The following is a 22,212-nucleotide window of genomic DNA, read 5'->3' as shown; positions in this document are numbered from 1 at the left end:
CCATCCAGAGGATGTGGAGGTCAAAATGAGCTGTGGCAAAGCATTGACAATGCCAACGATTGCGGCAGAAGATTCCTCAGTGGTAGAGGTAAAGGGTGGAGGACTGTACAGGGAAGAATTTCTGAGAAAATGAAAGCAAGGGCTCAAGGGCAGTCAGTGTTAAAAATAGGACAAAACTAGAAAGTACTAGTTGGTTTTCCGCTGTGATACAAATCAAGTAAGATCTCTGTTTACCTCTTATCCTACTTGGTGTTCTAAATTGGAAGAGTCTGAGAACATGGATAATGAGATGGAGCAGGAAGAGAAGAAGCCCTAGATTTTTCCTAATTATCCGCTTTCTTCTTTCATCAGGCATGAGCTGGGACAGGAAAGACATTTCAGTCTTAGGTTAGGAGTTTCGATAAAACTAACACTATAATTAATGAATTGAAACTTTATTTTAAGCAAAAAACTAATTCTGTAAGATAAATTTAAAGACAAATTTAAAAAATAATTTAGCATGTAATAATAACACCTCAACCAGTTTAACTCAATATGACAGTAACTTTCACAAATTGGAAACAATGAATGAAACAAGGCTCCTCTTTGGCGAACAGTTTGGGAGTGGAGCAACAGTGTTTGAAAAGGTATGTTTCAACATGATAGGTAGTGTTATGCCACAATAATAAACAACCCCAAAATAAGGGTGACTGAAAACCACAAAATATCTCTGTCATGTTCCGAGTTCTTTGCAGGGGCAGGGAAACATTGTTTACTGTGTTCAATCAAGAATCCGGTTTGAGGAGCACCTGGGCGACTCAGTCGGTTGAGTGTCCAACTTGTGATTTCAGCTCACATCATGATTTCAGGGTCATCAGATCCAGGTCAACCTCCATGTGGGGTTCTGTGCTCAGAAGGGAGTCTGCTTGAGGTTCTCTCCCTCTGCCCCTCCCCTCTGCTCCCCCTTTCTCTTTCAAATAAGTAAGTCAGTCTTTAAAAAAAAATTCTAAATTGATAGCAGAGCCATGTATTTGAACCTTGCTATTCAGTGTGAAAGAAGAGAATTGCAGAGGGGTTCACCTTGGCAATTAAATGTTCCATTCCTGAAACGACTCACATCATGTTTATTAACTAACATCTCGTTGGTCAGAAGTAGCCGTGGTCAGGAGGCTCGTTGGTCAGAAGTTAACATAGGGTTTCGTATTATTTTTTGGTGTGTAATATAGTGATTCGACACTTCCATACAACACCCTGTGCTCATCACAAGTGTGGTCTCTAACCCCTCGTCACTTGCTTCACCCATCCCTCCCTTTGGTAATCATCAGTTCTCTATAGCTAAGAGTCTGTTTCTTGGTTTCTCTCTCTCTCTCTCCCTTTTTCCCCTTGGCTCATTTTTTGGTCAAATGCCACATATGAGTGAAATCATATGGTTTTTGTTTCCCTCTGACTTCATTTAGCAAATGGCAAGATTCCGTTCTTTTTTATGGCTGAATAATATTCAGAGTTACGACTATTCACCATTTGTGTGTTTTCTAAGAAAGTAAATGAGTACCTAAAACAATGTGAATATGTAAAGTGACAGATTAATACATATAAACATGATTTGTTTATATGATTATTTATATGATTTGCTAATTGCTCTAGGAATTTCTCTAAGAAATCATCATCATCTGTAAATCCTCCTATTATACACATCTCTCATAATGGTAAAAATATCACAAAACAAGTAAAGGCCAGTTCAAAGGATGCATATATTTATTACTGCACTGCTTTGAGATGTGTTTGTTTAACTCATTTCTGCTTGCTACCACGAGTTATGATGTATCTACATTACAGGCTATATAGTTAATTGTATGTTCCTTTACAATTTGTTTTTAAAGTATTTCTGTTTAACACAAGAAAGAATATAATTATGAAATTATATTCCTTTCTAGACAATATCTTTGAGGAAAACTTGAAGTTTAAATTTAATATTTAGATTTTAAAATCTATCTTTAATAATTCATTATTTTAAAGTATGCCTAATAACAATATGAGATACCATGAAATCCCTTTTCAGTTTATATTATTTGTGGAATTGAGAGAAGGCTAGGATTTGGCTTTAGGTAAAATTCTTTGTATTATGAAATAAAGGTTAGTCATTTTTTTGCCATGTATGAAGAAAAATGAGAGAGAAAAACAGTAGACATGGAAATAATACATTGCATTATATATATGAATGCTCCTCTTCCTAACAGCAAATTAGATTTCAATAAGTTATATGCCAATATATTTGGGATACAGCAATGTAAACTTGCTGGAGGCAGGAGTACGTACTGAAGGTTAAAATGCACTAAAAAAAGTAATCAACTCTAATTTTATGAATTCTTGTTAGAATAGTAAAATAAATATATGACTATAGCTCTAGATATTTTATTTTCAATCTATCATCTCTATTAAATGGTAAACTGTGCTTGTCTCTCAATTTAAATGAGAAAAATTATTTTATTTCCCATGGATTTCATGGAGATATATGAAAACACAAGTTGAAAATTGCTTTTGTTATCTAATGTGATACATGCTGATACCAAATAACTTTAAAAAAGAAATAAAAAATAATTTCCTTCAAGAGCTGTTATTTGTGATGCATTCCACCTTAAGAATTTTTGTTAATCCTTGAGTTTGCAAATACGTAGTCAGGAGTTGTAACCTGGGTTTATATAGATGTGGGCACTATCCATAGCTTTCAAGGAGACTGTAAAGCATCTGAATTTTTAGGCATGATCCTTTACCTGTGAATCGTGTATATTTTAGGAAAGAAGGTTCATGATTCTTATCAAATTCTCAAAGTATCATGACCCCCTGAAAATTAAGAACTGTGGCTCTGTTTACCTCATGTAACTCATAAAGCTAATTAGAGACTAATTGTCTCAAGTGTCTAGATTTTGTGTGTGTGTATATATGTGTGTGTTTTACAGGTTTATTTTTACAAAAGTGGGAGAAGAGACTTTTAATGCTTCACTTGGATTTCTGCATACATGGTAAACAAGTGAGAATGTGGAAGCCATATTAAGTTGGAGATGATGGGAAATTCAAGTTGATTCCAGTGTTAGTAGAAATCTCATACACCATCTTTACCTGTGATTACAGGTCCTTGCTTTTGTATTATTTGCAGATGGTTAAAAATGCAATCATTAATGATCACGGGTATAGCTATGGTCCATGTTTTGCACTGGCATAGAGAAAAAGGTCAATATTTTGTCAAGTTCTCAGACTTCAATTCTCTTTCTGTGATGCAGAATTTGAATTATACTGGTGGTTCTGGGCTGGCTCTTGCCACTCTGCTTCCATCCTAATTCATATTTTGGGTATCACTCCAACAATGACTGAGTGAGGCCTGAAGCCGAGGATTGCAATGACAGAGACCATAGTCTTAGAAAACAGTCATACTGACCGATGCTCAGAACTCTTGAGTCCCATCTCATGTCTGGCATAACTTCTAGCAAATTAAGATTTGGCATCCTCATTCACTAGAAAAAAAAATTCTGCAATACTTTTCTGTCCTAAAAATCAAAGCCCACAAAGGATCATTTTATTCCTATCATTTACTCTTCAAATATTGAGTGCTTAGGAGTCTAAAGCGCCATGAAGGAGATTACAGTGAAATTGGCAGGGAGAGCCCCTACCCTCAAGATGTTGACTGTCCAAGAAGAAACCCATCCATGTTCACAATATTTTAAAGTGGTAAGTTTCAAAAGAAAGATATAGATTTAATGTTTACAGCCAGTGTCATAAAGTGGTGTTAGGACTACCAAATATATTCATTTATGTGACACATTTGCAGATGGTGACCTTCTATATGATAATCTTGGTGCATTTCCTTAGAAAATTCTGTTTTTCTGAAGTCTGTTGCTCCACGACTTTTGGTTCTTGAGATTTATGCTCCCGTGCAGTCTGGTCCTGAGCTTCATTAGCACCTGATTTACCATGAGTGCAGATGGTTATTGGAAATAAAAAGTCAGCCATTTCCTATGATTAAATCTCTCCTGGGCTGCATCTCTCTCGTAGCTATTTCCTTACTATTGCGTATGATTCATTTGCAAGCAGAACAGTGATTATTATATGATTGTTAAATCTAAAGTGGAAAGGAAAGTAGATTATTAGAAAAAGTCTAGTAGCTTATTAATATATATTATGTGCTACAATGAAATGATTTTACTGAAGTATTAGCAAGATGATAGATTTATGGGTGATGAGAGAAAATTACTCTATTGTGACAATTGAATGTAAGGAAAAGAATTCAGAATTTTTCTTTTCTTTCTTTTTTTTTTCTTCTTGTTTGCCTTTCTTTAAGGGGTTATTGCTTAAATCAATAATCCCTCAAAATGCGTCCTCATTGTCACTTGCCTCTACTTTGGGCAATAATATTACTGTGAGTCTAGAAGGCAAAGAAGGGAACTATAGGGTTGTTAATGGCAAAATCTATATATATTTTTTGAACTGAGAGGAAAGCAAAAGTTTCTTTCCAACAGAAATATTTCACTAGTTTTATCTATTGGAAATAATCATTACTTTTTCACATGATACTTTTATGAAAGCAGTGAATTTGGAAATTTCATCATACTTTAAGAATTTTATATATTCTCCATATTATACTGAATTAGTAAAATTGATGACCACATATTAAAGAGCCAACAAATATAAGAGAAACGTGTTAATTTACTATTTCTATATTGATTTTCCCTACATATTCCTTTTCTGCAAAGTAAAAGTCTGTTCAATTAAAAGATGAATACAAACCCCAATCACTAGAGCTTGTTTCTCTCTTACTCATTTCCATTATTATATTTATTTAGGTTACTTAGCTTCAACTCTGCAGGTTTGAACACAAGGATTGTGAAGAATGAAATTCAGCTATCCCTTTGGTGATATTTTTGTAACGTTTTGCTTCCATTTCCTGAACATTCAAAAGAACATCCACAGACCAAAGAAATGTAAATTTTGCGTATGCACTGCAACTAACAGTATTCATCAGCTAAATACCTGTCCCTGACATGCTAGGACAATCTTGCAATGAGCTGACTTTCTGTCTCTTCTTGGCTCTTTGTCCTTCTATCATTTAGTTTTACGTATCTGCTTTCTACCACAGGGCCTTTGTGCTTGTAATCACCTGTGCCAGACATGTGCTTCCTTCCCCTTAATTATAACCTCTCATAAAGTATCTTTACTTTTCATTCTGTCTCATATTACCATAGCAGCTTCACAATATTTGTGTAATTGAGAAATTCCTGTCTTTCCCACCACACTGTAGGGCAAGGACCATAAGCAGAGCTATGTGTTTTACTGCCTTTTGTATGTGTCACGCTTAGTAGCATATTATAAGATATGTAATATCCTTTTGTGTCTTTTCTTCGTTTCTACTTGGCAGCACACCAAACCTTGTGACTTAAAACAATAACAGTTTATAATTTCTTGTGTTTCTGTGGGTTGGCTGGGCAGCTCTTCAGTGGCAGGAAACCAGTGGATGAGCAGCGTTTAACTTGCATATTGGATCTTTCTCCTCACATCATTTTCCATCTTGGGCTTCTTCACAACCTGGAGTCCTTGGTACAGGGCTCCACAAGGGGGAAAGTGGCATTTACAATCCCCTTTAGGTCTAGGCTCTGGAACTTGACGCCGTCACTTCTGCTCCATTCTGTTGGTCACAGTAATTCCCTAAGGCCCAGGTTCAAGGGGGTGGAGAAAGAGATTTACTTCTAGAGGGAAAAGTGGTACATTCCCACTGCATAGGGGCATACCTACAGGACTGGGAAGAATTTGTGGCCATTAAATAATCTACCATTGTGTTCAGTAATATTTTAATTATTAAATCAATTGTAATTTAATTTTGAAGTCCAGGAATCACCTGATTAAATGTTTATATTTTGTTATATTTGTTTTGAGTTTTTATTTTATATATACTCTGCTCTAAGAATGAGAAGAGATGGAGAGAGTGGTTTGTTAATTCTAAGGGATAATAGGCAATCTCATCTCACGTTTAGACAAATAATGACTATAAGCAGTATGAGAATAGGAACTTTATTTTAATCACTCATGAACTTCCAGCGACTAAAACAGTGCTTGGCACGTAAGAGATTTTCAACAAATATTTGTTGAATGAATGAGTAAACATAACTAATAGACATCCCTTTTTGGTTTTTTCTTTCGTGTTCTTAAGGAAGTTTCTTTTTGTTTTTATCTGTCTCAAGTGATTAGGTTCTAAATTTTTAGGGCAATAGCTGAGTGGGGAGTAGAGTTCCTACTCACATATGTGATATCATGAATCCATAATAATGAACTCTGGCAAGATTTAGTGACACTAAAACATATTATATAATTATGAATAATCTTATGATTATTTTATGAATATTTGACCATTCACTAAAAAGTGCCTCCAAGAAATTTTCTTTTCATATTGATGGATACAAAATGACAATGAGATATTCTCTCTAATCTGTGTAATCTGTTCAGAATAGGAAACATCTCTAAATGAGTCATTAAACTAAATGAGTGACTATAAATATCCAATAATATTCAGAATGTAATGACTTCAACACTTAATATAGATAGGTTCAGATTATAGTACTACTTTTGTGGACAAGGAAATCATTTTGTTCTGCCTCAATTGAAAAATGCAGATGATTTTTATTTAAATTCTGGAAAACAATGCAACATTTCCCCAAATATATTAATATAACCAAAAAAGTGGTGATTTGTTGATTTGTTAATGGTAATATAAATTGAAAATAGTTTTATAAAATATTTCCAACTGGATTTCATCTTCGTGTGTTTGTTATCTGTTTATATGCACATGATTTCAAAGAGGAGGAAAGAGTATATAGGCTAGGCATATTTTTAAAATAAAACAATGGATAATACTAGAGAAAAAAGGAAATGTTTCTGTCACATCTGTCTTAGAATTATCCAATGTGTACTTGAATATACCAGCACAATGATTAATGTCCAAATTACAATGTCTACTTCTGTCAATTAGTTTATGTACAAGTCAGCCTGAATATTTTATATAAATTATAGCATATTTACTATAAACAAAAGGAGATCATGATATTTCAGGGAGCCATCTGGGTCCCTTAAGATATCAATCAGTGACAAAAAAAGCAATCTAAATAAGAATGGATTTACTCACTCAGGTGTTAAGACTACATAATTCTTCAATTTGATTAAAAATACCAATATTTTCAATATAACTCAAATATCTGATTCCTATCCATTACATTTTTATACACAATAATTAATGTGTTTGTAACACCACTCCTCTGTAACACTGGAAAAAGAATTGTCCCATTTTTTTAAGTTGTAGTGTGAGAGAAGTTTCAAGGTGAACAGCATTTTCAAAATGCAGTTATACTTCTTGTCACAGAATTGGAAAAGGACTGCTGATGTGTGAAGAAAAACAAAAGGTAAAACACTTAACTAATTCTCAAAGAAAAGAAACAAGTTTTATTAGAAGTATTTTTTTAAAGTTGTGTAACCATGGTAGTCTTAACAGAATAAAGGTAAGGGAAATAATGTGTGAAGGAGCTAGAGAGGTGTATTTTTTCTTTATTTTTGCAAGTTTTACAAAATAAAGCACCTAAAATTTGGTGAAGAGAAACATTAAAATGCAGCAAGATATAATATGTTCTGATGAACATAATTACTAATTTAAAATTATAATACTGAGGTCAGTAATAGAGAAGTATTAATTGGCCTTTTAGTGATGGAAAGTATATGTGTTTTCCAAAATATTTGTATAAAATCTTTTTCTCATGTTGAACTCCTTATGTTGTATTATGAAACTCTTTCATCTAGTGATTTGAGATGTCATTCATATTTTAATATGCCAAGCAAATGTCATTAAACAGAACTATTTAATAATACGAACTCCTTATAGTTCTTAAGTGTACAAAATTACCAATCAATTTATATTCCAGTTGTAGAGTTTTCCATGAGTCAGGACAGAAAACAGGAACTGTCTTTACCATAAGTCTGCTGAAATTTTTTGCATTTACTTAATTTCCCTGGAGCTAAGTAGGTACCTTTTATGTATCTGTTGAACTATATTAACACTATATTCCTATAACTAGTCCTTAAATAATTGATTGGTTTAGAACATTCAATAAAAGCAAATAGAACAGAGAAAAAGAGAAGGAGGGTGACAGAGACAGAGAAAGAAGTGAAAGAGAAGGAAGGAAGGCAGTTGGTAGATGGTAGAAAGAGATGGGATGAGCAAGCAATTCTTTCACTGTCTGGCTCAACATACTCAATCCATATTATCCAGATAGTTGTCCCTGCTGCCTCTGAAGGCTCTTTGGACTTCCTAGCAGTCCTGCCAGCGGGCAGTATTTTAAGCATGTGTTTATAGTCTCATCCTCTTTTTGGTAAATGCAAAAACATAATCGTATCATGGCACTCTGAAGTGATCAGGCTCTTACTCATTTGCTCTAGTTTACCAAGAAATACTATATATATATGAAACTTAAAATACAGGGAAGGAGGTAATAACTCCTTTCAAGAGGTTAGAATATAGTTCCGTCATTCAAAACGTCATATTCATAGACACCAAAATCCGTGAAATCCAGATTAACTCCCAGATTGCTCAGTAATCATGGAATTAGAACAAAGCAAAAGGGATGGATTGACGAACTGTATTAAGATCTTTGGAAAACCTGACCAATTTCCTTCCTTAAGGAAGTTGTGCTTTTCCCTTTTATTGTGTACATGCTTAAGGCAGCCTGTAAACTTTGTTTTAATGCTTATAACAATTAATATGAAATAATTTATTTTCCTGACTAGAAATTAAGAGTTGTGCAAGCAGAGGTTTATTTTATGTATAAATGTAATTCCAATGCAGTTCATAGTACCATGCCTAGATTAGGTGCTCAAAATATTTAATAAATGAGTTCCTATCCCACCAGAGAGAAGAGCAGTCTAGCTTCACTTGGTGTCCAGAGTTAGGCATGGAGACATGCTAATTATTAAATTTGTAGCTTTTTCCTATTTGTTTTTATTTATTTATTTAAAGATTTTATTTATTAAACAGAGCTAGAGAGAGAGAGAGAACACAAACAGGGAGGAGGGACAGAGAGAGGAGAAGCGGGCTCTCCGCTGAGAAGGGAGCCTGATGTGGGACTCGATCCCAGGACTCTGGGATCATGACCTGAGCAAAGGCAGAGACACTTAACTGACTGAGTCACCCAGGTGTCCCTCCTCTTTTTGTTTTTAAACATACTGAAGATAGTGTTCATGCAGTAGACACTTTCTGGTTATGAATAAAATAATCCACTTAAAGTATAGCTTTCTTTTATACTGAGGCATACAAAGCTTAATTACAGTTTCACTATCAGTTTTGGCTAGGCTCTACATATTCCTGTTTATTTTAGTGAGAAGTACTATAACGTAAGTATTTCTGCAGTGATCTCAGAGATCCTGGTGTATTTCATCAATTCACATATCACCAGATGACTTCATTTCTAAGTTATTGGATGTGTGGGAAGGGTGAAGGTAAGACTTGGGAACTTACTAACTGCTTAATAGTTGTTCCAGGCTTCACTGACTGTAATGAAAGCATCAGATGCAAATGGAGACACTTCAAAAAGGGATGTTTCATGACTTTTTTTCCAGGATTATTTCAAGTATCTATACATGGAAATAATTCCTAGAAAATTCAGGGGAGGGAGCAGCAAGTCAGATAACAAAAGCAAATTCAGTTATAGTGGCCTGTCTAGGCAAAAGATAAGCACAAGTAATTATGCTGAATAGAAATTCTCTACCTTAACTCTTTATTTGTTACCACAGAATTTCACATCTAGAAAAACAGTATTGTGTGACAAACAGATCTCCGCATTTAAATTTTTCAAATATTTCATTCATAATAATTTGAGTGACAATTCTCTTATAAACAAAAATGAGCTGTGCATCAGCTGCAAGTAACAGAATACACAAAGTCAATCAAAGTTTATTTATAAATCTCACATGAGTAGAAATCCAGAGACGGACAGTTTCAGAGTTGGCTGATAAGGCAGTTAACTCTCTCAAGGATCTGGGTTAACATCTCTGGGGTTCCCTTGCTTTTTCCTTCATACTGGCATATGGCTGCTGCATCTCCAGTTACTATCTCCTTACTTGACAACATGCAAAAACAGGAAAGGAGGGGCAGAGCTTTCACTTTGTATGTGGCTCTTTACCAGAGTGGAAAATCTTTCATGGAAGCCCACAATGTACTCCCCTGGGGTCCCTTCGGTCAGCTCTAGATTACATTGTTATCTTTAGTTGGTTTATTTCAGGAGAGGAGAATAAAACTTCTTTTAGAATAGAAATATGAACAAAGGAGTCATCTAATGATGACCTATCTGACCTCTAACACTTCCCTTTTGGCTTAGAAAAAAAAGTTTCAGGTGATGCTGCATTCATTATTATATTTAATGAGAGACAGTATGGGGAAAAAGCTAGAATCTCTTGAGTTAGATTATGCTCCTTCCCATGTGATGTTGGGAGAATGAGTTCTTAGCCTCCCTGGGTTCATCTGTGACAGTGCCATGCTCAGTAACAGTAGCAATTATTGCTATCACAGATTTCGTTTACTCTTCCTAACAATTTTCTTAGGGAAACTTTTAATATTATGAAAGATTTAATAGTAAAGATCTAGTTATTACTGAAAGGTATTCTATTGTAAACATGCTTGGACATTGCTTAAACATTTTATAATTTTAGTTTTATATTTCATGTAATTATTATCACTGCTCTTTGGGAACTTACTGTGCATATATACTTTCTTAGTATGAACTTTGCAATGTGGCATCACTAGTGCTTTTCTACTTTTCCATCCTAAGTCTTCCGATTATTTCTAATAAAAAATAGAGAAAGCATTTGGGAAAGAAATAATTGATTTGCATTACTATAGAAAGTTCTTATGTACAAAACCACTTATATATAACCGCATATTCTTTCTTTTATAAAGGGAATTGAAAAATCATACTGAAATTTTTTGATCTTTCAGTGCATCCTTTTGTATGAGAAGTTTCTTATATAAGAATAATTCAGGTTAAAAATTGTATTTTTAGAATATCCATCTTTTTTTTTTTTTTTTACAAAGATGGAGTATGATATGATTCTTCCTGAAGTTTCTGTAGCTTGCTTCATTATCTCCTGGGGACTTACCAAGCATATCTTATGAAAGAGCGTTAGATACAAGCATTTTTATATGTCATTTAAAAAAATTATATCTTTACCTGTTGTTTGGAGGGATGAAAAATGTTTGCTCTCTTTAGTATGAATATAAAATATCCCCATTGTAGTCATTACAGCTGTGTTTCTCCCTTATGAAATAATATTATAAACATTATTCACTTGCTATGAAAGGCCTATCAATTGTTATTTAAACAACAACATGGGTTTCAAGGTATCAGTCAAATGTATAGTATCCGAGGATGTAGGATCTAGGGTCACTTCTGCCACTAGTATGTTCCTATGGATAGTAATTTCCGTAAAATTATAGCTTCAAGTTTCTATAAGCAAATGTAACTCTTTACATACTGAAATGTTTGATCCTGTGAGTTTTTTATAAACTGTAGTAAAAGTTGTCATTCATTCCAAAATCTCGAACTTTGAACCACCTTCTTCAGGACTGTTTATTAGTGTAGGTATAGTTGCCAATCAAACAAATAAATAAATTGCTCATTTCATTAGGTTGGGTATGGTGTTCATTCTTAACAAATGCCTATTACTGTAGTCCGTACAGATGACAGCTGACCGATTTCAGGAAGTGATAAACTGCAGGTGTCCCCAGCCTTTAACCTTGTGTTAACCTAGCATTGTGGCCCTGATAAGGCCCTGCTGCCCTGACACCCTGCTGTATGCCACCCTTACCCACCCCCCCATGAGAGTTTCTCCCTCCTGCCCGGGGGATCCACCCACACAATCACCACTGGGGCCCTACCACTCTGCTTGTGTTGTCTTCTTAAACATAATACCTCAGTACCCTTAGGAATAAATACCCTTATAACCAATGTTGTGTGTAATGCCTTCTGCTAATGAAACACAAATAAAAGTGAATTGATTCTATGACATAAATGTCCCACATTCAACACTGACCCTATTGCTGTGAGCAAGGAATGCTGCATCTTTTATCATAGACATTGTTAGACAAGTTTACAATTCCTGTGCTATTTATTCCTAGCATGTTCCATAGAATAGGGAGATGTAATTTAACCATTCAGGTGAGTGAGTTATTAGATACCTTGCTCTCCATGAGATAACAATTTTTGAACCAGATTTGGAGTAACTGTTGAAATACTTTCAGAGCAGGACAAAAGTGAAAGAAAGCTAATGAAAAAGATGAGATTTTTAAAACATCCTCAATGAGTAGAAGAGTGTATTGGTTTTAAATCCTTTTTTTTTTTTTTTTAAAGATTTTGTTTATTTGACAGACAGAGATCACAAGTAGACAGAGAGACAGACAGAGAGAGAGAGAGAGGGAAGCAGGGCCCCCGCTGTGCAGAGAGCCCCATGTGGGACTTGATCCCAGGACGCCGGGATCATGACCTGAGCCGAAGGCAGCGGCTTAACCCACTGAGCCACCCAGGCGCCCCTTAAATCCTTTTTAACTAAGCTACTTAAGACCTTGTTTGTTTACTTTCATCTGAAAAGCAGTGATCAAAAGGGTTTTATTTTCTAATCTGATGAGCAGTTATCCATATAATGTAGATGGAATAGCTTAATTCAAGGGTCTTGGAAAGGGGATTCAGGTGTCTAACAGGTGGCTTTTCAGTTTTATACATATTAAGATAAGTAGTAATATATTAGTAATTTTATATGTATTTATAATATAATAAAAATAAAAGCAAGATATCTGCAAGAAAAAAGTTGACCTTTAATTTAAAAGTAATTTCACTGAATTATAACTTTCTGTGTGTTTGACTTTTGAGCTTTCTACAACAAGATAAATGAGGCAGTTTGACCTCTCTCTGTATGTTGCATTGTCATTAGAAATGAGCTTAATATCTAATTAGGCTCTTTGTTACTTTTTTTGAGAAATGCACCATCAATTCATGCCGTTTGTTTGTTTTATTTTGGCTGCATTTACAGTACTTCGTGGACAAAAAACAAAAGACATATAAACCAGGAAGAAAAATTCAAAGGAAAGTAGAAATTTAATTACCTATTTGAAAGTTCAGAACTTGGAGAACTAAATGTTACCTAAATTTTGTAATAACGAGAATGATTCTTTGCTTGAATAAATCTCTGATCGTTTACATTTCCCTGAGGATATGTAAAAGAGGCTAAGTTGCTATTAGTAAGAAAATATTGATAAATGTGAGCTAATTTTTTTCTGAATTTTTACCCAAACATCTGGTAGCCAAGCACTTTAAATATTAAACTGAAACCTGTAGACTTAAAATTAAATTCATTGAAATAGGGTTTAATGTATTAATGAATTAAAATTATAATAGTATGAATAACTTTTTGTAGGACACTTGTCATCATACCTGCAATCACAAAAGCTAAGAATACAATAAATTTGACTTTGCCATGGCTATTCTGTAGTGTGTTAAATGTTCAGTTACCTTACTCTTAAAAAGTCCAAAGCTGTAGATAGGTTCTCTCTGACAAATTTGGGTTTGAATTATTTGGATCATTTTCTAATGTGAGCCATAAAAATAAATAGCATACATGTTTAAATGTGCTTTTTTGCATTTCTACAACCTAAAGACCAGTTTGGTTGAAAAAATAAAATTTAACAGCTCTTAATTTGTCATGTGGAATCTGATTCTATGTGTTTTTTATTACCTCCATATATTTATCTAAGTGAGACATAAAATGGTTGTAATAATGGAGAATTTAAAGCAGCTTTTGCACATGAGCAGTAATGCTAACTAATATGGTGAATAAAGGCTGAATGTAAATTCTCAGAATTTCTTTTTTTGTGATGTATTTACTAAAGCTGGTATATTTTGGTTAGCTGATACAAGCTCCCCATCATCCTAATTAAGCTATGAAGAATTTTGATGGGTAGAGCGTTAAAAAAAATAGGGAGTAATCACTTATGTGCGCAAAGAAGTCTTGTGTATATATGTATTTGCGTGTGCAAATGTGTGTGTGTGTATTTAATTTTCAAACTGCCAATACAGTATGCATTAGCTCCCTGACAGAACATGTCATAATATAAATCCAAAGACCTTCTTTTGCTGGAGTAATGGTCTGGTATTCCTACATGTACACTTAGAAATAACTTGGGGGCGCCTGGGTGGCTCAGTTGGTTGGGCGACTGCCTTCAGCTCAGGTCATGATCCTGGAGTCCCCGGATCAAGTTCCCCACTGGGCTCCCAGCTCTATGGGGAGTCTGCTTCTCCCTCTAACCTTCTCCCCTCTCAGGCTGTCTCTCTCTCAAACAAATAAATAAAATCTTAAAAAAAAAAAAAAAGAACGAACTTGGGTGTGGTAGAAATTAGTACAGTCTAATAATACAATTAGATTCCTATCAATGCTACCTCATTTATTCTCCTGGATTGAGCCTCTCTTCTCCATTTCCCTTACCACTTGGTTGAGGCCTTCAATGATATTTCCTTTGTATTATTCCAATAGCCACATTCCTGTTCACACTCCTAGGAGTGTTCAACATTTTAGCTCTTTTACTCATTTCTGCTAAACTCACTGCTCATATAACAGAGCTGGCCATGTCACTTGACTGGTAATAAACTTCTGCCAACATCCTATTAATCTAGAATATCAAATCCAAATCCTTTTACTTGACATACACGTTCTAAAACAGACCCTTGTTAGCTCATACCCAACATTCTCTTAAGTCATTCTGCACTCCTGAAACTGCATAGAACTTGTCTTCTTTCTTTGCCTCCTTTGACTTACAAATTCAAATGTTGCCGTCTCTTCTAAAACTCTTTGGACCCTCCCATGTAAAAGTAGTTGACTCAGGGGCATGGGTGGCTCAGTGGGTTGAAGCCTCTGCTTTTGGCTCAGGTCGTGGTCTCAGGGTCCTGGGATCGAGCCCCACATCAGGCTCTCTGCTGGGCAGGGAACCGCTTCCTCCTCTCTCCCTGCCTGCCTCTCTGACTGCTTGTGATCTCTGTCTATCAAATAAATAAATAAAAATCTTAAAAAAAAAAAAAAGTAGTTGACTCACTAAAATGTTTCCCTGTAACACTTGGCTCCTATTTTTGTAGAGCGTTAACTTTTTAATGAACTTAAATGCCCATCATCATATAATATTCTGAGCTCCTTGGAGACAAAGATAATTGTATCCATATTTATATTTTTAGAACTTATCACAGCAGGCATATGGAAGTCGATGACCTTGCTAAATGTTTATTGAATGAATGAATGGATGAGTAAATGAATCCAGGAAAGTCTGGATAAAATGCTAGCACAAAAATGTTATTAGAAAACTTGCTGAATATAGAAAGACAATTCCAAACAATCATAAAACTTCTACTTATTGTTATTCTAATGTCTAATAAACTACTGTATATTACTAATATTTCCCTCTCAGTATATAAATGACATATTTTCATCAGAGTGATGAGTCAATAGGAAAGTATTTTTTATTTTTGTAACTTCAGCCAGTGAATAAATTTGTGAAATTACATATATTCTCTGAAGCAAATATTTGCATTAATTTAATATAAATTTGCATATAGGCTCAGGCCCACAGATCTTGATGTTAAATGTTTGCCCCTGTTCTATCTAATTAGCCATCATCTATTTTTACTACTCAGATACACAAACTCAGGTCATAACTCAAGGAAAATATTCTCTAGAAAAGAATGAGAGTTTAGGGTACTAATAACCTAGGAATAAGAAGTTTTCAGATTACTGGCATGGGTATGGCAATTGATACAAGAAAGGCTAGTGAAAATTTTGTAAGGAAATAAGATCTTGTATGAGGCTGTATTGCTGAGTATATCTGGATAGACGAGATTTCTTTTATGACCTGTAGTTTCATATTACAGAACTCTATTCAACACAGTGTAATAACAAATACTATATTAGGTTCCATATTGTTTTCCATAACTAATAATAGGGCTGAATTAAGAAGTAAGGCCCTTGCCAAATGTATTTTTAATTGTTGAGATGTTTTACATTGTAATGTGAAAAGCACATATCAGTATTTCTAAGTCAAGAAGAGTACTTTGAGAGGTATATTTGAATATGACAAAAATTTCTGTTTTACCTGTGTACGTGAAAACATGTATCTCCTTTTACCTGTATTTTTTTCTAATTGAGGGCATAAAACCTTGTTAAAATATGTATAATTAAAAACTGCATTTTTTCCATGAGAATGAATTTTTAAGTCCAGCATTGGTTAATATAAAAATCTGGTCAATCCTTATAAAATTACATTAAATGATCATAAATTTATTTATGTGGCACAAAGAAAAGATAGTTTTTGGGTCATGGGAGAAAATAAGGTTCGATACTGAAATATTTTAAACCATATTTTCTTTGTAACTCTTTTTATATTGATAAAATACTATTACTACTTCTTTAGTTTTTTTATCTTGTATCATAATTTCTCACTATTGTTCATAGAAAGGAAGACAGTATCTTAAATAAATAATGAATAGTTATCCCAAATTTTCCGAATTTGAGCTGTATGGATAACCATGATTTTTCTTCTTTTTAATATGCTATTCAATCATACCAATTTCTAATGAATACATAACTACCTAGAAAAATTTAGCATAGTTATCTTAGTCTCATTTTTCTCATAAAAAGCCCCAATTGTTTTTTCTCTTTATGAGTACAGAGTGGCTGGTCTAAATCAAGTTGTCTAAGAACAAGCTAAGAATTATAAGCATGAAAATCATATTTTAAAATCTGAGCAACCGATATATAGAAAAGTCAAAGGTATACTTGAATCTGTCAGATCAACACATTCCTGTAACTCCCTCGGGGCAATCATACAATTTGACACCAACATTTAAGCTTTGAAAATTATGTGACCATCTATTACATTATGAATGTTGTATGTCCTCAAACCTTCTTTATGACTTATAATACAAGACAGGACTACTCAATTAAAAAAAAAATCCCTTCTGTTATTGATAATTGCCTAAGCTGCTTCTTCCTTTCCTTTTTCAGAATGAAGAACAAATTTTGGTATTTTGAGTTTGGCACATCTGAAACTTTCTCAGCCACCTGCAAGAAGCTGCATGAATCTGTAGAAATAGAAGTAAGAAAAATGAATTATATTTTACAGTACAATGAAATGGCTTGAGCTTGGTTATCAATATGTGTTTGACATCCCATGAAAGGAGCTATGCTTTAACAGCCTAGATAGCTTTAACTCACAATTCTGAAATTTCGTTTCTGTCACTTATTGGGGTTCTAGCACACTCTGAATTATTAATATAAAGTTAAGTTTTGAGTATGAGTTATTTTAATACAGTGTTAAAAGATGAGATGTTGAAAATGGAGAAGTAAAAAACTTACTTTCAGGTATCAATATTCTTATAACCTTTAAAACCCAGTTCACAGACATTGTGCTTATTTTCATGAATAAAAGTTAAAAAAATACTTTTCCATTTCATTCCCATTCATTAACTAGATTTTTCTCCGTTCCCGAGGTTGCCATTTCCCCATTACATGTATAGGAAGTGGAAAAGCCAAAAAAAGAGAGCAAAGATAGCAAGAAAAGACACACTTTGAAAAGATTTGGAGCAAATAGGTCTACCAAAAAAATATAGATACAGTACAACTACATTTTTTGGAGGTGGTTATAATAGAAAATGACTTAGTTTTATTGAGAGACTTTAGGGGGTAAAGAAAAAGGAAACATTATATTGTGATGAGTGGCAAAGACAAACCAAAGGAAGAGAATTATGAAACCAGAACACCTAAATACTAGCTGATATGATTTGTGAAATACTGGCTTCAACTCTTTTTTTAAAAAAATAAATGCATAACTTGTCTACTGAGACCTTAATCATTAGTGGTGTATATTCAGGTAATAAGTTTGGTAAACAAAAGTAGTTATGGACCCATGAGATCATAATGGCCTGGTAAAGTATTTCATTATTCTAGCTTTCTAATTTATTGTTAAATGATAATGATGGCAAAAGTGGCACTATTTCAAAATATAATATTTTTGGACTCCTTTGGTGGATGAATTGAAGTATTAGAAGTAGAATTGATGATCATGGAATGGAAAACACCCTTCATCACTGTATCAGATCATAACCCCAAAAAGGAATATAATCACAAAAGATGAAGGATTTGGGCTCAACATGGACTTTCTGTGATTACTATTCATCAAGAGTTATATATATATTATATATATATATAATATATATATAATATACATCTTTAGAGAATGATATATTTAGGTAGTTATATATGTGCATATATATTTATAAAAATAAAAATACTCCTTTATCTTAAAAAATTACTTTAAAAATTTCTTAATATATAGTGGATTTTGATCCTTTCTTACCTTCAGAAACCTATGCTCAAAGATAATCCATAGCAGAAGGCAAAAAATGAAAAAAAAACAGTATGGCTTCTGATTGAATGTAGGGTAGATGTTCTGAAGCCTCCCACACCTCTCCTTACCTCATCCTACGGCTGAATACAGATTTAAAAAAAAAAAAAAAAGTTGAACTAGGAAAAGTAGATGTTCCATGGTTAAGAAAACTTCGTATTGTCAAGATGTCAGTTATGTACTGTATAATACCAACATATGATGTTCTGGAAAAGGTGAAACTATAAGACAGTAAAAAGATCACTGGTGGCCAGGGGTTGTAGGGGGAGGGTGGGATGAATAAGCAGAGCAAAGAGGATTTTGAGCTGTTACAATACTCTAAAACATGATGATGGTAGATAAATCTTATTATGCATTTGTTCAAACTCAGGGAATAAACGGCAAGAGTGAACTCTAACATAAACCATGGACTTGAGGTGATTGTGATGTGTCAATGTCAGTTCATCCGTTGTAACAAATGCACCACTCAGTTGGGGATGTTGATAAATGGGGAGACTGTGCATGTTGGGGGGCAGGTGGTAGGTGTGAAATCTCTGTGCCTTCCCTTCAATTCTGCAGGGAACCTTAAACTGCCCTAAAAAAAATAAAGTCTAGATCTAGAGTGTAATATTATGCATGTCAAAAAATATTAAAAAATGATTAAGGAAATATAACCAAGGACATTTAAATGAAAATAAAAGGACACTTTTTATGAAAATAAAAGTTATGGGGTGCCTGGGTGGCTCAGTAGGTTAAGTGTATGATTCTTGATTTTGGCTCAGGTCATGATCTCAGGGTTGTGAAATCTAGCCCAAGGTCAGGCTTCGTGCTGGGCATGGAGTCTGCTTAAGATTCTCTTTTTCTCCCTCTGCGACTCCCCCTCTTCATGCACATATACATGCTCTCTGTCTCTCTCTCAAAAAAAAAAAAAAAGTTATAATGATAAATTGAGTGGTTTTGTTTCACAGAGATTTTTACATTTTATAGAAAAACTACTTAGAATGTTACTCCTAGAAATCTGGATAACTAGAATAATTTATTCTTCTAGGGTTGTTCTTCTATAAGCCCTCCAAGTCTGGCTTTCCAGCTCTGCATTTGCTGGCTTATTCTGGCGACCATTGCAATAGCATTTATACATCAGAACCAGCACTGTGCCTTCCCCACTTTACTCTTGCGTATCTCAAAAGTACTGTTATAATGCTGCATATTTATCTCAATTCTTAAACTTGAGAGGGGGTATGTGTGTTTGTGTATAGATGGTAATGTACAACCTGCTTCTCCACTCACTTCCCAATGAATCCAGTCTATCATATTAGTAAAATATGCCTTTTTACCCTCAAGGTTACTTTATAATTAAATATAACAAAAACATCAATTTGGAAATTTGATTCTGTTTGCTCTCGCTGCTTACTTGGCCTAAAATTATATCAACTATGATTTGAAAATACATAACAAAGGATAAAAGTACGAGAGTACCTCAAGTAGATATATGTTTTATTAGCAGCTTCTTCAAAACAGTCTGCTGTGTGACCCTTTATTTCACTTTCCTCTTCCACGTAGGAAACTTTTTCCAAAAGGAGTGAATATTTGGAATAAATCGAATCTCATGGAATTATAGTTGATAAGAATAATAGCTAATGTTTTATCTATTATTAACTGTACCTAGTTTTTGGTATAAGGAATGTGCATACATTATTTGATTTAATCCTTTTGCAAAATTCTATCAATTAGATTCTAAAATATCTGCACTATAGAGATAAGCAGATGAGAATGTTATTTAATAATTCAGGAGTAACAAGAATTGTATTGCTGCTAAAATGCTTAAATCTAAGGAAACAAATAAATTGAAATTATATATACATATATAGTAATGTATATACATATATTATATGGTAAGATATATATGATATATATAAAAATAGACATAATATGCATACCTATATATGATGTGAAAGAGTGATTAACCAAGTTGAAGTTTTCAAAATTAAAAAATTTAGTTACCCTCTAACTTTTATAAAAGATAAAGAACTAAGAAAACAAAAAGTTTTAAAATTACAAGATAATATGTTAAAAGGAAAGTTTGTATTAAATTATTTGGAGCATAGATGTTCAGCTAAGAATCTCAGGTCAACATCTGGAACTGAAGTTATAAAGTTTGTGGGCTTCTGATTTGTTCCATGTACCAGGCAGAATTCATGAGAGAATAAAATAGCCCATTCTCCAAAGTATTTTAGTTTTTTGGTTGTCATTTAGACTGCGGGGGTGGGGGTGGTATATTTTAAGGTTTAGAATTTCCATTCTAAATTACTATGATTTTTTTAAAGATTTTATTTATTTATTTGACAGTGAGAGAGCACAAGCAGGGAGAATAGTAGAGGGAAAGGGAGAAGCAGGCTCCCCACTGAGCAGGGAGCCCAAAGCAGGGCTCAATCTCAGGACCCCCAGATCATGACCTGAGTCTAAGGCAGATGCTTAACCATTTGGGCCACCCAGGTGCCCCTAAAGTACTAGGATTTGTTCTAATGATTAATTACTTCTATGAAACCAAAATGATCTTAGGAATTAATAAAGGGCAAAAAGCATCAGGGAAACAAAATAAATTAGGAGAATTCTACAGTTAGAATTGTTATTTCCCAGTAATCTGGAAAACACAAACCTTTTAAAGGCCATGGGAGCAGACTTTCATAGCTTAGTCTCTGCCCCACACATATATTTAGAGTACCTTCCTGGTCCTATCCATACCAAACCACTGTCTGGAGCTGAAGAAGTGAAACTGTGAATGGATATTTTTTTAAACCACTTTATTGAGGCATGATTGACATACAAAGGGCTGTACATATTCAATGTATATAATTTGAGGATAAGAACATACCCATGAAACCATTACCACAATCATTGCCATCCTTAGTTCTTCACATGCCCTGTGTGTGTGTGTGTGTGTGTGTGTGTTTGATAAAACCATTTAAGAGATCTATCCTCTCGTCTAAAGCTTCCCAGATGATTTTTTATTTTACTTTATTTTATTTATTTATTTATTTATTTTGGCCAGTGGAATTACAGAAACAATAATGAAAAGAGACGGTAAAAGTGTGGACCTCAACAAAGATGCTCACTAAAAATAAAAGTTGAGCCCATTAAATCCAAAACATAAAAAATAACTTCTTATTCCATAAAAGGATAAGAAACTTAGTGGGGGTGGAGTACAGTGTTATTTTATTAAGATTAAAACATCATAATTATTCTTAAGAGAATGAGGAAGAAATGAAACTAGGAAAAAGGAGTGAATGTCCAAAAGGTGAATGTTCTCTTCTGTTTTTACCAGAAGTTATTTTTAGTAAGATAATTTCTGGTCAGAATTCTAATATCCTAGCAATAGTTTTTAGCTTTCACAAAATCTACTAAAAAAGGAAAGCATGTAAAAGTAAACTGGTTTTCTGCTAATACTTAAGACTAAAAATGGATGGCTTGAGCCAGCAATATTTTATTATTATCAACATGTTCAGCAATTGTGTGTGTGCATAAGTGGTACAGGCCTGAAATTTTCCTTTATTCTGGGTTTGCTTTCATCCTTCTCTTGCTCACCAACCAGCTTCTGTTCTGCTCTGAGAGCTATCTTGTGATTACCCAGAAGCAACACTTCCATCACCACCACTGGACTACCAGCTAATAGTAAACTGACCTAGAAGGCATGTCCTGTGCCCCTGTATCACACTATATTTTGTAGATACAACTTGTAAAAT

At 34.0% G+C, this 22,212-nt stretch overlaps 1 protein-coding gene across 4 annotated transcripts in view; it reads left to right on the top strand.

The window, feature by feature from the left end:
* DGKB (diacylglycerol kinase beta) overlaps positions 1-22,212 on the top strand; it is a 693,878-nt gene that overhangs the window by 488,473 nt on the left and 183,193 nt on the right. For all 4 annotated transcript variants that reach the window (XM_044246133.1, XM_044246130.1, XM_044246131.1 and 1 more), the window contains one exon: positions 17,095-17,185. In XM_044246133.1, coding sequence (XP_044102068.1) covers positions 17,095-17,185 — 91 coding nt within the window. The remainder of the gene's footprint in view (positions 1-17,094; positions 17,186-22,212) is intronic.

The sequence above is a fragment of the Neovison vison genome, chromosome 4 (assembly GCF_020171115.1).
Source record: "Neovison vison isolate M4711 chromosome 4, ASM_NN_V1, whole genome shotgun sequence".
Taxonomy (NCBI): Eukaryota; Metazoa; Chordata; class Mammalia; order Carnivora; family Mustelidae; genus Neogale; species Neogale vison.
This window is presented reverse-complemented; position numbering and strand designations above follow the sequence as displayed.